Below are 16,183 nucleotides of genomic sequence, written 5' to 3' on the forward strand. Positions count from 1 at the left end.
GAGTTGTGTTCTCAAATGAGAAGCAGTAAGTAGGGTGACTTGAGAAAAGTGGTAAATATTTGAGCAGTCATGTGAAGAATAAAAGGAAACAACAACAACAACAACAGAACAAGGATAGGGATTAATACATTTAATTTTGGCCAGGTTAAGAACTATGCTAAAGTAACTAATTGTAGTCGATTGAATTATGTCCCCCAAAACTCACTGAAGCTTGAATTATGTCCCCCAAGGTTCATGTGTTAGAAACTTAGCTCCCACTGTGACTGTTAAGAGGGTGGGAAATCCTATTATGGTAATTGAAAGGTGGAACCTTAAAGAGGTGATTGGATTGTAGGACCATGAAGTAGTGAATGGATTAAAAATAGTGGTCAGGGGCGTGGTTCTGAGGGCTTTAAAAGAAGAGGAGAGTCTGTCTCTCTCTCTCTCTGCTTCCATCATCTTGCAGTGTGAGACCCCTGGGTCACTGTTGCCACCACCAGATGGACTTTGGTCTTACCAACCTCAGAAACAGTAAGCAGTAAATTTCATTTTCTTTATAAATCACCCAGTTTCAAGTATTTTGTTATAAGCAATAAAAACGGACTAATATACTAATGGAAGAACATTAATTTCCCTAAGGACAACTTAGACAATACATATTAAATTAATTTTTAAAAATGTCTGAAGGAATGAAAAGCTGCTGAGTAAACCAGATCGTGAGGGGCTAAGATCCCAGAGAGAAGAGAAGCCATTGACATAGGCCTAGTATTCTGTAAGCTGAGCCATTTTTCCCCTCAATTCATTAGCTGCATCTAGGTGGGTTTGGGGGGAATAGGGATGTGAGGAGTAGCGAGGCAGAGAATTCACCAGAGCTTTGGAAATTTCAAAGGACCTGAGGATATAAAAACTAGATTTTAGGACCAAGTAAGGAGACAGGAAGCATGGAGAAGTAAGCCTGATAGTCAATGGCTTCACCATGAGGCACTAGCCAAATTCTTAATCTGTGCAGGACAAACAGGCTGAGAAGCAAACATAAAACACCCCCAAAATAGAACAGAGATATTGGCACTCTCACAGTGCTAAGAGGAAATAAAAATGGAGATCAGAACTACTGAATGAAAAGGGGGTTAATAAACATCCTAGACTTTCAGTTAGGAACCTCGGAGCAAGGGCGAACAAGAGGTGGACTAAACCACGCAAAGACTTATGTCAATTCACTTTTTTCTTAAATAGAGGAGATCTGTCCTACTCTCTCTGCCTGCCAGAAAATAAAGTGGGTCTTCTTTGGAGGTAAATCTAGCTCCTCCACAATTTTTCATAAAATGGAACAAAACTAATACATTCAAGAAAATAGATGTCAAGATGGAGTATTTTACCAGGGAGCCAGATATATAGAAAATAATTAAATGAAAAATTTAGAACTAAAAAACACAATGACAGAAATTAAAAACTCAGTAGATGGTTTTTACCATAGCTTGGACACAGTTGAAAATGGAATTAGTCAGCCAAAAAAATAGGTCCATAGAAAATTTTCAGAATGAAAATAAAGAACAAGAAAGGAAATAAAATATAGAATAACATAAGGAATAACTGGAGCATGATAAAAAGCATTGGGGAAGAGAGAGAAAATGGGGCAGAAGTAGTATCTGAAGATATAATGGTAGAGAATTTTCTGTAACTAGTAAAATCTGTATATCTATACACTCACATGCACACAAACACACACATATGCCATGAACCCAAGGACAAATACAAAGAATACCAATCTTAGGCATATTGCAAAACTGCTGAAAACTAAAGATAGAAAAAAAAAAATCTTAAAAGAATTCAGAGAAAAAAAGACACATTCAATAAATCAAAAGGCCGAGAGTGAAAACAGGTAGGAGCCATATGATAATAGAGTGAAATCTTTGAAGTTCTGAAATAAAATAACTCTCAAGATAATCTGAAGAAATTGAACAGTTAGAGAAGTTATATTATCTGATATCACAATTTATTATAAAACTATGATAATTAAGACAGTGTGGTATTGATGCAGAATTGATGCAAGCTTAAATGAATAGTCTAATGGACTAGTAGACAAATAGAGGTCCAGAAATAAACTTATATGACCACTTAATTAATGCAAAGTTTATATTGCCATATAAGGGTTTGAGGCAGTATTCCCAATAAATGGTGCTGGGTCTATTGGTTACACATATATAAAAAATGAATCTTACCCCCTACCTAATATCATGTACAGAAATTGATTATGATTGGATTTTAGATTTAAAGGTAAAAGGTAACACAAATGAGATATCAAAGAAATCAAAAGAGATTATTTTATGACATTGGAGTAGCTTAAGTTTTCTTAAACAAAAGAGAAAAAGCATGATTTATAAGGAAACAGATATATTGGACTATATTACAGTTAGACATTTCTTTTTATCAAAAGACACTATTAAAGTAGTGAAAAAATAAACTCCAGATTAGAAAAATATATTTGCAATATATAGGTGTCTGTCAAAGGACTCATGTCCAGAATATGTAAAGCCCTCTATAAATCAATTAAAAACAGGAAACCCAGTAGGGGGGAAAAATGAGCAAAAGACTTGAGTATGCCCTTCACTCAAGAGAATATCCAACTGACCAATATGCATATGAAGAAATACTCAACCTCATATAGTCATCAAGGAAATGTGAATTAAATTCACCAGAAGGAAATGTGAATTAAATCCACCAGATGTTTAAATTTACAAGACTGATAATATTACATGTTGGAAAGGATGTGCTGCCATTAGCGTGTACAATGGCATACGGATTTCATGTTGAAATAATTCTATCCTTAAGAATTTCACAAAAGAAATATTTGCATATGTACAATACACCAAAAGTCATGTACAAGAATGTTTATAGCAGCACCATTCGGAATAGCCCAAATTAGAAATAATCCAAATGTCCATTAACAGTGGAATGGATAAACATTTTATGGAATATTCATACAATGGCATATTTTCCATCAATAATAATGAAAAGATTATTTTACACATTTCAATATGGATGAATCTTTCAAACTTAATGGTGAGCAAAAAAGAAGCCAGACCTAGCAGTATGTATTGTGTGACTGGTTTTATTTATATAAAGATTAAAAACAGGCAAAAATATCCCATGGTGATAGAAGGCAGGTTAGTGGTTATTCTTGTGTAAGAAAGTGACAAATGGTTCTAAAGCGCTAGTAATGTTCTGTATCTCAGACTAGATGGTGGTGTCATCGGTGAGTCCAGGTTATAAAAAGTCAACAAGCTGTACAGTTACAATCTGTGGACTTTTCTGCTTGTATCTTATTCTTCATATAAAAAGTTTGCATTTAAAAAACAATTAAAATGTTTCAATTTACACATTTATAGTGGGACTAACCATTACTTTGTTAGGGTTTATGCCACCAACTCAGCCAGCTTAGTACAAGGGAACTTCAAAAAGCTCATGGAAAAATAGAATTAAATGATAATACAAATCTTTCCATAAGCTTTTTGAAGTACCCTTATACATGAGAAGTAAAAAGTTTAGCAATCATAAAAGCTGCCGTAAGGTCTCCATGCTTAATCACTATTACCACTAAATCATGAATGTTTCAAAGGAATGAGCACATGAGAGAATAGTACTCAGAGGCATTTCTTTCAACGAATTATCATTTAATTTTTGGTCTTACTGTTTCTACTTTAGTCATTTCAACTTTGGTGATAACTGAAGCATAACGCTTGAGTATCAGTCGATCACCTTAAACAGATTGCTAACTAACACACCCACATTTACTTTATTCTTGGATTTGTTTTCACATGGCCACTTGAAAATGAATTTTATGTCTGGAGAGAAACACAAGTGAGTAAACGGATTGTGCTTAGTCTATGGGCAGAATTATTCCTTGAAGGACGGCCAGTTAAGCCTGTTGCCTTCTCAGTGCCAAAATGTTTTTACTTTTCTGTGGGTGTTATCACACTGTTGTTTTTTAAATTCATTTTAATATTATGCCTTAAGCCCCTGTTTTTCAAACATTTACGTAAGAATCACCTGGGCAAGTTGTTAAAAATGTGTATTTCCATGCCCGTGCTGGGGAATCTGATTGAAGATGAAAGGGGTTTGCATATTAAACAAGGACTCCAGATGATTCTGTGATTCCAGATGATTTCAGTGGTTAACATTTTGAGAAACACTGTTTTAAGCTCACAGTCATTGGGCCGTAGCTATTCAGAATGGTGATATTTTGACTAGCATTTGGGGTGGGGGGGTTCTTTCCTTTTGGGAGTTTTTTGACGTTGCTACTGAGTGAAGTGACAATGGGAAAGCAAGCAGAGAATATGTAAAACAGAACTACGAGTTTAGAAGCTGCCATCAGTTCCTTTCATGTATTACATAATATATTACTTGGAAAAAGCTGAAACGACAGATGGACCTGTTGTTACTTCAGGCAGGCGCTCCTTAAACTGCTGAAGTTTATGAGTAAGTTTTACAACACCGGAATTCTGAAGCTATTTCTGGTGCATGTAGTTTCATGTCATCTTTATGGGAACAAAAGAGATCTGTATCCCACACCCCCGACATTTTTGTTTGTCAAGATTTAGATAAAAGGATGAGATGTAAGAGAGTCTCTGCCCACACATTACATCTTTGCTTCACCACCTGTTTGGCTGGAGATAAGCAAGGTGAGGCTGAGGCAGTGACTCAACCCCAATTGCCCTATAGGCGTTAGTTCACAAATCCAGGGAATAAATATGCTATGCAGGGGAAACAAATTCCTTTCCTACATTTGACCTTTTCTTCTGAATTCATTTCTAGGAACTTCTCTAAAGCATTAGGCTAAATTTTTGCCATCCAAATGGACTATTTTCCTTTTTTAAAGCTTCCCATTCTGTGTGCTACAATGCCAATGATGATTTATATTGTGCAAAGAAAGTGAGTTGAGATATGTGATTACTGTAATCCAATTTTAAATTAGCCTCTTAAAACTTTTTATTCTATACCACTACTATGGATGTTTCTTAGCTTGCAAAGATTAGCTATAATGTAGATTGTAGTATCAAAGTCTGCAGCTGTCAGTGGTTTTCCACTGTCCAGCACCCTTTGACATCTTCACTTTGAAGTCTCTTGCTGAAGAGGCAAGAGGAGAAATGAGGAAAACTGCCACCTTTGACTTTAAGAATACAAAGTAACAGCTGGATTTCAATTAAAAAAAGTAAAGTCTGTTGATGTTTCGACATACAGACATGGTGTAGTATGTTGTTTTTATGGTATTTTCTTTCTTTTTTTTAATTGAAACTTAATTGATTATATGTATTTGTGGGATAGAGTTGAATATCAACACCTGCACAGTATGTGATGATCAAATCAGGATAGTTGGCATATTTATCATTACAAAATGTATCCATTCTTTGTGTCCATTCACAAATTTCTCCCTAACCCCCTCACTCTCCTTTCTCACCTCTAATAACCACAGTTCTGTTCTCTCCTTCTTAAAGTTCAACAGATTATTGTGCTCTTCCTCCCTCCCTCCCTCCTTCCTTCCTTCCTTCCTTCCTTCCTTCCTTCCTTCCTTCCTTCCTTCCTTCCTTCCTTCCTTCCTTCCTTCCTTCCTTCCTTCCTTCCTTCCTTCCTTCCTTCCTTCCTTCCTTCCTTCCTTCCTTCCTTCCTTCCTTCCTTCCTTCCTTCCTTCCTTCCTTCCTTCCTTCCTTCCTTTCCTCCCACTTATGAGTGAGGACATGTGGCATTTCTCTTTCCGTGCCTGGCTTATTTCTCCTAACATAATTTTCTCCAGACTCATCCATGTTCCTGCTAATGGCAGAATTTCATTCTTTTTTTTATGACAGAGTAGTATTCCATGGTGTATATATACCACATTTTCCTTATCCAGTCATCCATCAATGGACATTTAGTTGGTTCCATGTCTTCGATATTGTAAACAGAGCTGCGATGAACATGGGAGTGCAGGTATCCCTTCAACATGATGACTTCCATTCCTCTGGGTATATATGCAGCAGTGGAATTGCTGGATCATATGGCAGTTCTATCTATAGTTGTTTGAGGAACATCCATACCGTTCTCTATAATGGCTGCAGTAGTTTACAGTCCCACTGACAGGGTAGGAGGTTTCCCCTTTCTCCATATCCTCGATAGCATTTGTTATTCTCTATCTTTTTGATAATAGCCAGTCTAACTGGGGTGAAATGATATTTCAGTGTGGTTTTGATTTGCGTTTCCCTGATACTGAGTGATATTGAGCATTTTCTCATGCATCTGTTGACCATTTGTATATTTTCCTTTGAGAAATGCCTATTTAGCTCCTTTGCCCATTTTTTAATTGGGTTTTTTTTGTTTGTTTGTTTTTAAAACTAAGTTGTTGGAGTTCCTTATATATTCTGGATATAAATCCTTTATCAGATGCACAGTTTGCAAGTATTTTCTCCCATTCAGAAGGTTGTCTTTTCACTCTGTTAATTGTTTCTTTTGCTGTGCAGAAGCTTTTTAGTTTTATATAATCCCATTTGTTTACTTTTCCTTTTGTTGCCTGTGCTTTAGGGGTCTTATTCATAAAGTCTTTTTTTGTGTCTGTTTTTATGCCTGTACCATGCTGTTTTGTTTACTATAGCTTTATAGTATAATTTGAAGTCAGGTAGTGTAATGCCTTTGGCTTTGGTTTTTTTATCCAGGGTTGCTTTGGCTATTTGGGCTATTTTGTTGTTCCATATGAATGTTAGGTCTTTTTTTTTTTTCTTTTTCTATTTCTGTGAAGAATGTCATTGATATTTTGATGGGGATTGCAATGAGTCTGTAGAATACTTTGGGTAGGGGCCGGCCCAGTGGCTCACTTGGGAGAGTGTGGCACTGGTAGCGCAGAGGCCGCGGGTTCAGATCCTATATAGGGATGGCTGGTGTGCTCACTGGCTGAGCGTGGTACGGACACTGTGCAAAAAAAAAAAAAAAAAAAAAAAAAAAATACTTTGGGTAGTATGGACATTTTCACCACGTTAATTCTTCTAGTCCGTGATAACAGAAAGTCTTTCCATCTCTTTGTGTTCTCTTTAATTTCTGTCAGCAGTGATTTGCAGTTTTCACTGCAGAGAACTTTCACATCCTTGCTTAAATTTATTCTTAAGTATTTTATTTTTTTGGTAACTATTGTAAATGGGCTTGCTTTCTTGATCATTTTGTCACTTAGAATTTGTAAAAGCGTATGACCCATTTAGATCTAAAATGACTGAGAAGATGGTTGTAGCACTGATCAAGCCACTACAATTTACTGCTTCTTTTTTCCTTTATGGTTCCTTCCAAAGAATTCGCTTTCTGCTTTCCCTTTCCTGTTTGGTCCAAGAAGACTTCTCTCTCCTCTTTGTCAAAGATTCAAATGAAAATCAAGCCTCAAAGGGCAATTTCCCTACCTACAATTTGACTTTATTTGTGTGTAATAATCCGGGTGACTGAGTTACCAGTCTCTGGTGAAGTATATCTATTTATCTTTCATTTACCTCGCCTCTAAAATTAGGCTCGTAGCATTTGACTCACTTACATAATTCAAATCTTCAGTTTAGGGTTTGGATCCATTTCAAAGCCAAACTGCTTCTTGAAGGGCAGTTCCTGGCATATAGTAGGCATACGAATATTTGTCGAATGAATGAATAATGTTTACCATCTGCATGACTCTCCTTCCCACACACTTTTTGTTGTCTAGATTGGCTTTTGTTTGGCTCTGTTTTTTGTAATATTTTTGGGAAACAGATAAAAAAGAGCATTGGCCCTAATGAGAAAGAAGTGGTTCTATAGGATAAAGAGTGGCTATATTTTTTTACATTTAATTTGAAGTGTCAATTGAATATTTCCCCTAAAGCTACATTTTAATTTCTACTCAAAAGAAAAAAAAAATAGTTTTCTTTATAATCTTCTACCACTTGCTGTTCTAAGCATATGTTTTTACTTCTGGTTTGAAATGCTGAGCACTGGTGATATGGCAGAAACACGGTTAAGGAAAAGGAGCAATCACCTACTGGTTGAGGATGTGACAGAGACAGCTCATAACATGTCCTTTTCTTATTTGGCTGATTTCTCCTTCCCACTTCGTCTTTTTGTTTTTTAGTGTGTCTTCCATGATCCTGTTGAGAGATACAAACACTGAGTTAGTAATTGCAACAACTGACTATTTTCTTCTCTCTAAAGTGTCAAAGATACTTTGACATCAAAAGTATGACTAGAAGATGACCTATGTTAGTATCAGCTAGACTATGTGTTTAAAATTTCAGAGCCCTAGTTCCACTACTTATTTTCAGGAGTCTGTGTTTTTATAAGAACCTTATGCATTTGTATTGCACTCTCACTTTTTCGACCCACTGCCCTAGACCAATGAATGATGCATAAGCTCAAGCTGGAAAATTATAAAAGACAATCTTAAATGTTGATACCTCATTTGTAGATCTTCCCACTTTACAGTAAAAAAAAAAATTATACACACACAAATCTGATAACCACGTAGAAGAACTATGAGCAGTGCTTAAAACTTAAGTAATTAAGTGAAGGGCATTGATTATGTTGTTTGATGACAACAATTATTGTTGAAGGACAAGGTATATTTATTTTAAAAAGTATTCTTTAAAAACCAATTAATAGTTGAGAAATGATTATTTTTTTTGCTTTTCCTTTATTTTAAATTTTGTATCTTTTGGTGTGGGCCTCTACACCACTTTCTCTCTCTCCTCTCGTCTCCTCTCTCTTGCTGGCTCTTATTGTCACTTGTGCTCTCTGCCACCTCTTCTTCAAAACTCTAAGTACAGCTCCTCTTTCCATAGCAATCTATTCCTTGTGATTTCATCCTTATTACTTAGGAGCATGATGTCATGAAGAGAAGGACTGTGTTAATCAGATGATCCAGGTTCAAGAATTTGCCCTAATACTTACTAGCTGTGTGGTATTGGACAGACCACTTAACATCTCTCAGTTCCTGCTGCCTCCACATTAAAATAAAGTACTTACCTTACAGTGCTTTTGTGAGATTTATGAGACTAATGAGTGTAAAGTGCTTAACACAGATCCTAGCAACCATTATTTACTTATTGCTTTTTGTGGTTATTAATTAAAATGGCCACATAGGAAAGGATGTGTTAAAGAGAAAAATCAAATCCTTAAGTTAGAAGACATTAAATTTTGTGAGAGTTTAAGAACAAACAGATAGATGTATAATTTCATCCATAAAATATAGTGTTTATAATGCTGTAAGATGGTAAAGTATACTGTGAAATCACTAAAGAGGGAGTGATTGATATTTACACTGTTTAGGGTCAGTCACTTTGTTATTAAGTATATATATATATATATATATATATATATATATATATATATACACACACAGTGGGAATAATTTAAAGATTTCCTTTATTTGCATTTTTTTTTTTTTAATTTAAAAGGGGCATTGATATCATACCTTGACTCAAATGGGTCTTTACATAAAATAGAAGAAACTGTCACTTCCTGGAGACATCTTGCTTCCATCTGATTGAACACTGTCATAATATATATTGTTGACTGTTAATATGAATGCACTTCCCTTAGAGTTGTTCAGTGAACAATCTGTACAACCATACAAGGCAACCCTATAACACTTAATAATATTCTTTTCGCAATGACTTTCATTACATCGTTTTGTAAATAATCAGGATGTTTTATTTTTTTTTCTAATATAGACAGATATCATGATCTTGAATCCATGTTCTTGTCACTGTCACAGTCCTGAGTTAAAATCATGATATAGTTAGATGGATGACATTGCTGTCATCTTTTAGTAGCTGGACTGAGATGTTGACTACAGTGAAAAGGCCCTCTAGGTGGATGGAAGAATTCTGAATAAATCACCTGATAAATGTTTCTCTCTCACAGGACTATTATGAAGGGCAGCAATAATATGTGAAAAGGATATAGCTTATGATGTTCTTCTATTCTATATTATTTTGTCTCTGATATTTTGAGTACATTACTACAGATTAATTGAAAGTAATCTGGCAAAATATATTAATAAAAACAAATTAGGAATTATGAATTACATTTCTGCCTCCTTCTCATTTGTATTTACTGTCTGTAGTGGATACTCCAGATCCCTATGTGGAACTTTTCATCTCTACAACCCCTGACAGCAGAAGGAGAACAAGGCACTTCAATAATGACATAAACCCTGTGTGGAATGAGACCTTTGAATTTATTCTAGATCCTAATCAGGAAAATGTTTTGGAGGTAAGTGAATCATTTGCGTGGGGTAAGATGGACATCATTCATGTTGGGAGAGATGCTTGAATTTTTCCCTTATTGCTGCCTTTCTCCTGTGAGGTATAGCTGGAGTCAAGCTAGGCAGCCTGGTAGACTAGCTCCTAGATGGTGCACATGGAGTAATACAAGTGTTCGAAATGCAGTAGTTAGGAGGGGCTGGCAAGACTTCTATCCTCCCCACGTGATTTGGAGAAAATGTGTATTTTGTAATAAAGAGGAGAATCCTTGCCCAACAGAATAAAAATATTTTCAATTGTTTTGAAGTACCATATGTTCTCACTTATAAGTGGGAGCTGAATCCATAAATAAACAAGCAATAAAAAAAGAGAAAGAAAGAAAGAAAGAAACAACAATCACAATAATGAGTTGAACTTTTAGAAGGAGAGAAAAGAACTGTGATCACCAGAGGTGGAAAAGGGAAGGGAAGGGGACAGTGAGAAGTCAGTGAACAGACACCAAGAATGATTACGTTTCGTAATGGTGAATAAGCTAAGTGCCCTGAGCTGACTGTCACTCATTGTACACAACTATTGAAAGTTAACTTTGTACCCCACATATATGTATAATAAATTATCTCTAAAAAAATAAAAGAAAGTGAAATAAATGATAATCCAATAAGTTAAAATAGATTTTCCCAAAAATAGTTATATTGATTTTCCACATTACTTTCTCTCCCATGTTCCAAAATAGAGAGGGGATAAAGTTCCATTTTTGAAACATAATAATTGAATTAATTAATCAGGAAAATATAAAAAATAATTATTTTAGCAGCAAATGTAGTATTCAGAAGGAAAAGATAAAACTACGGTTACTGGTTAAATACTGAAGATCTCAAATGTTAAATATCATTTGAGAACTTTCATTTTTTAAATGTGGTGGGGATGTTAGATCTAATTCCCTTTGACATTTGTGCTCTGCCCTTTACTCTATAGATCACATTAATGGATGCCAATTATGTCATGGATGAAACTCTAGGGACAGCAACATTTCCGATCTCTTCTATGAAAGTGGGAGAGAAGAAAGAGGTTCCTTTTATTTTCAACAAAGTAAGTACTAGAGCAAAATTATTTTTCAACTTTATGTCTGTTAAAGTGTATTTATTCTGGGAAGTTGAGTTTACTGCTTAGAAAATTGTATTTATTTATTTATTTATTTAGAGAATGTTTTATTTTTAAAGAAAAAGCTTTGTTTTCCCTTTTATTTTTTGCCCTAATTTTTTTATTATTCTATTATCTATAAACTTCGGCTGAGGTATTACACTAAATACTACTGAGGCATTAATCTCTTTTGTTGCACCAAATGATAACATTGGGTTTAGGCAACGCCTTTAGACTGTCCAATGCAAAACACTTGGGAGGATAAAGACAGATGCGAAATCTGAGAGGAATGGCAGAAAGTGAGAGAACAAGTAAGCGGACTCAAAGAAAATGTTTAAATTTCCAAATTATTCCAGGATTACATGTTAAGTAATAAAATGAGCCTCTCTGTAGGACTATTTCTGTCTTAAACAGACCTCAGATAATTAGGGCCAAAGCCTTGAAAGATCAGAAGAAATGGTCTTGAAGTTATTGTGAACTTTTGGATTTCTAGGTTTGCTGCATTTCTGAAATTTTAATTGTTTATTTAGAAATAATAAAATAATAAGAAAATTATTTATACAGAACAGACTCATCGGATTTTGAATTCTATAAGAAAGTAATTTAGTAGTGAGAAATATAAACAACTGGTGGGCCAGTCAGTGGAAGGCTGGTGAATATATTAATTTCTTCTTGTTGGGAGAGACACTGTGTTTTTTGCTCATCCTTAGGGTGACTTTTCAAATTCCTCCACTCACCCAAACCTATCGATACATTAACTCTCACCTCCTCCGTGGTGCCTTTCTTAACTGTTATTATCCCAAATGACCTCTTCTTCCTTTGACTCCCTGGGATCATTCTCTGTGGTATTGAACTGAATCTGTAATACTTTTCATTTTTTTGTCTTCCTTTTGTAAGTTAAGATCCAATAGGTCAGGAAACCTGAAATACCAATTATCCATGCCTACAGAGTTAATACATAGCTTATATTTGTTGAATGAATTTATACCTATTGAGAAACCAACTTAAGCCCAAAGGGCTTCTTGACTAGTCTATGTAGTCAGAGTGACCCGGGTACCCTGGGAATATTCTGGTCCACTCACTTGCTGGTGGTGCTTTTAGCTGCTCCAGGAAGCATGTCCTCTATCAAGTGCAAGGAGATACACTGCCTACATTTCTATTGACCCCTTTAAAAAATAAATTTTATTTATTCTTTTTACAAACATTTACTGAAGGTCTACTATGTAGCAGTCATTATGTTTTGTACCAGGGATATAAAGATAATGTACAGGAAGTTCTTCCCTGCCTCTTCATCTGGGGTGGAGGTGAGGTAGGGGTTGAAATAGAAAGTGGAGGTAGGGAGATTCATACGTGAGATAAAAAGAAATCACCCTAAGGTGAGATAAGTATCAGTGAGCTATGTATAGAGAGCAGTGGAAGACAAAATAAAGATTGTGTTGTGAGAGAAAGCCTGGGATGGCTCTACATCAGTAGGTGATTTTGAACAGGTTGAACAGTGAACATGGTTAACACCTTGACCTTTAAAGCCAATCTATTGGTGTTTAAATCCCAACTCTGTACATTACCATCCGTTTCATCTTAGGGAAATCACTTAACTCCTCTCTGCCTCAGTTACCACATCTGTGAAATGGAGACAATATCTTACAGAAGAGTCATTCTGATTAAATGAGTTAATTTTACTTGTGTGTAGCATATACATATAATGATGTTTAATATCATTTATATTACATATAAACATATTTAATTATAATTTGATATAATTTATGATATACAATATTGATTATGTTATTTTGTTTATATGTTAAGTAAATAATTTATTATACATTAGATATGTAATGATAATTGATTAAAACACATAAATAACATACACACACAGATACATGCATACTTACATATAGTGCTTAGAACAGTCCCTGATACATGTTAGCACTATATAAGTGTTTTCTTGTTATTGTTGCTGTTATGACACCTTTTGAATCAAGAATAGGATTTCAGCAGGCAGAGAAGTAATTATAAACATCCTGGGCCGAAAAAAATTGCAAAAGAATGGAGTCTTGAAAGAAGAAAGCAAGTTGGGGCCTAGCAAGTTAGATGGCTTGGCAGGTGTGTGTAGTGGGGAAAGAGGATAGACGTGGTCAAAGGCTAAAATCCGCAGGCCTTTCCTGTTGCATGTTGCTAGCAAAGGTTCTCTGTCGAGGGCTTTGGAAGCACTGGTTGGCCTTTCCAAAGTAAAACATCTTTTTTTTTTTTTTCCCCCCCTGCACTTCAGTCCATGACCTAAAGACTGCTTATAAGAGAAGATATTGTGGAAAAAATTCACTTCCTCTTCTTCTGTCATTTCCTGTGGTTATGTGTGTAACCCTGGGGCTCTACCAAAGGCTTTCCACATTCCTGAATTTAAAGTAGGTTACGTAATTACTTTCTTTTGCGTGTCTGAGAAAACAGTTGGCCAAACGGCTTTTCTTCATTACTCTGTTTTCAATAGTCCTTTGCAGTTTTTATCTGAACGGAAGCCTTTGAGTTGCACTGTGGTGATAGTTGGGAGAACAGTAAGTGCATGATGGCCACGTAGAGAGTCCCCCATTTGTTGCCTAGTTCATGTGGGAGTGTCCTGTGGGAGCCATCCAGCCTGTCCTCATCTCCGAATCCCTGTCTTTCCAAGGGGGGTGGTCTTCTTTCTACAACATTCACAGAGGTTGTAGGAGAGATCAGGTGGTAAGGGAAAATGAGAGAGAAGACACTTAAACCTTGAAGATGGCTAGGACAGTCTGGTATAATAAAAAGAACTCTTGGATTTGGTGAAGAAAGAACAAATGCTTCAAGCCAAGACATTATTAGCAAAAACTCCTTCAAACTTTTTTCATCCAAAAGTTAATACTGAGTCAACATAGAGTGATTTCTGTGGCCAGGAGACAGCTGGAGAAACAGCAGAGCCTCCAAACAGAGATTATCAGATTCTCAGGGGCCCCCTCTACCCACTCAGGATAGAACTGGGAACTGGAGACCAGACGTTCATTTTCTCTCTGTCCCTAATCTCTCTTCAGAATGTTTGAGTTGTCATTCTTTCTTTCAGAGTCTTATTTTCTCTACCTCTAAAGTGATGGTTTAGATTAAACTATTTCTAAGTTCCCTTCTAATTTATAAAATTCTATGATTTAGAAAGAATACCTAATTTTCATTTTGCCATCTTCAGCCAAAAGCTTTTAATTCTTCCCATTTTACATATGTAGAAGCTAAATAATAATAATGCAAGAATAAAAATATTTAATTATATGATATTATTTAATTTTAAAATACTGATCTGTCAATGGGTTGTGTTATTTATTATTATGAGATGAATGCGAGCCTTTATTTTGCTCCTAAAATGTTGCTAAGTTATAAGAAAGCTGCAAAAAGTTCCTCTTTAAAGGAACTAAGAATCCATTTGAAAAATAGACATTCATGTATAAACTGATAAGTAATGTGATAAGCAGTATCATGAGGCATCTATTCATTGATTTGCTTACTTAAGGAGTTATCTGTTAAACACCTGTTGTCTTCCAGGCAATATTCTAGGTGGTGGGCAAACAGCAGAGGACATGGTAGACAATACCCTGGTTCCCAAGGGAGCTTGCATTCTATAGCGAAGGTAAACAGGCAACGATAAGCAAAAGAATCGTCAATACAACATCAGCTTGTGATAAATACTATGAGAAAAAAATAAAGGGATGTGATAGAGAACAGTTGATAAGAACTGAAGTTTGTATAGTTACAGACGGCCTCTCTAAAGCATTATAACATTTTCTCCAAATTTTATCATAAAATTTGTCAAACTTAAAAAGTTGGAAGATTTGTACCATGAACACCCATCTAACTGCCACACAGATTCTGTAATTAACACTTTGCTCTATGTGCTTTGCCACACATTTATCTCTCCATCTATTAAACCATCTTACTTTTTTGATGCATTTAAAAGCAAGTGGCAGACAACAGTATGCTTTACCCCTAAACACTTTGACTTATCATTAATCAGAGTTCAGTATTTTCATGTGATCATTTTAAGTGCCAAATGAATAGTTCAGGCAATATGTGCAGTGAGACTTAAAAGGAGAAATCATTCGTTCATTCATTCATTCATTTTGCAAATAGCTGTTGAGCACTCACTGTGTGGCAAATACACTTTAGGCATTGCCTGTCCTGTAGTGAAAAAAACAAACAAGAGTCCCTACCCTTGAGGAACTTGCATTCTACTTAGGAACATAGACAAAAAGCAAGGTAAATATGTAGAAGATATATTCTGCTAGATGATGATAATGACAAGTGTTAAATAAATCATGGAAGGAGAATGGAGGAGTATGTGTGAATATGTGTATGAAGTGGTCACAAATCCAATTCTAAAAATGTGGCTAAGAAAGGCATCTCTGAAGACATGTGAGGGCAGAAGGCACTCCAAGTTGACAGGCCCTGAAGCAAAGTTTGCCTGGCATGCTCAGTAACCGCAAGGATGAGAGAGTGGCAGGAGCACAAAGAAACTAGAGAGAGTAGGAGTAGGGAGGGTGGTAGGAGATATGGTCAGAGAGGCAACGGCAGGGTGCGGGTACAGATCGTTGTACATTACACTGTACATCAATGGCTTAGGCTTGTCTTTAAAGGAAGGCTGTGATTGGGGCAATTGAGTCACTAGAGGGGTGGAAGGCATCCTGGTCCAGAGAACAAACAGCCCGATCGAAGGCATTGGACTAGAAAGGACAGAGTGTGGTCAGGAGACCATGTCTAGACGAGTTTAATGGGAGCAGAGCATTTGTGCATGGAGGAAGAGCAGGTACATTGGAATCAGACCGTAGTGAATCAGA

The 16,183-nt window shown here is 35.9% G+C and overlaps 1 protein-coding gene across 1 annotated transcript in view; it reads left to right on the top strand.

The window, feature by feature from the left end:
• Nucleotides 1-16,183, top strand: part of PLA2G4A (phospholipase A2 group IVA) — a 247,567-nt gene that overhangs the window by 155,010 nt on the left and 76,374 nt on the right. The window contains exons 3-4 of the mRNA XM_063105935.1: nt 10,073-10,221; nt 11,187-11,300. Coding sequence (XP_062962005.1) covers nt 10,073-10,221; nt 11,187-11,300 — 263 coding nt within the window. The remainder of the gene's footprint in view (nt 1-10,072; nt 10,222-11,186; nt 11,301-16,183) is intronic.

This window comes from Cynocephalus volans, chromosome 8 (assembly GCF_027409185.1).
Source record: "Cynocephalus volans isolate mCynVol1 chromosome 8, mCynVol1.pri, whole genome shotgun sequence".
In the NCBI taxonomy this organism is placed as follows: Eukaryota; Metazoa; Chordata; class Mammalia; order Dermoptera; family Cynocephalidae; genus Cynocephalus; species Cynocephalus volans.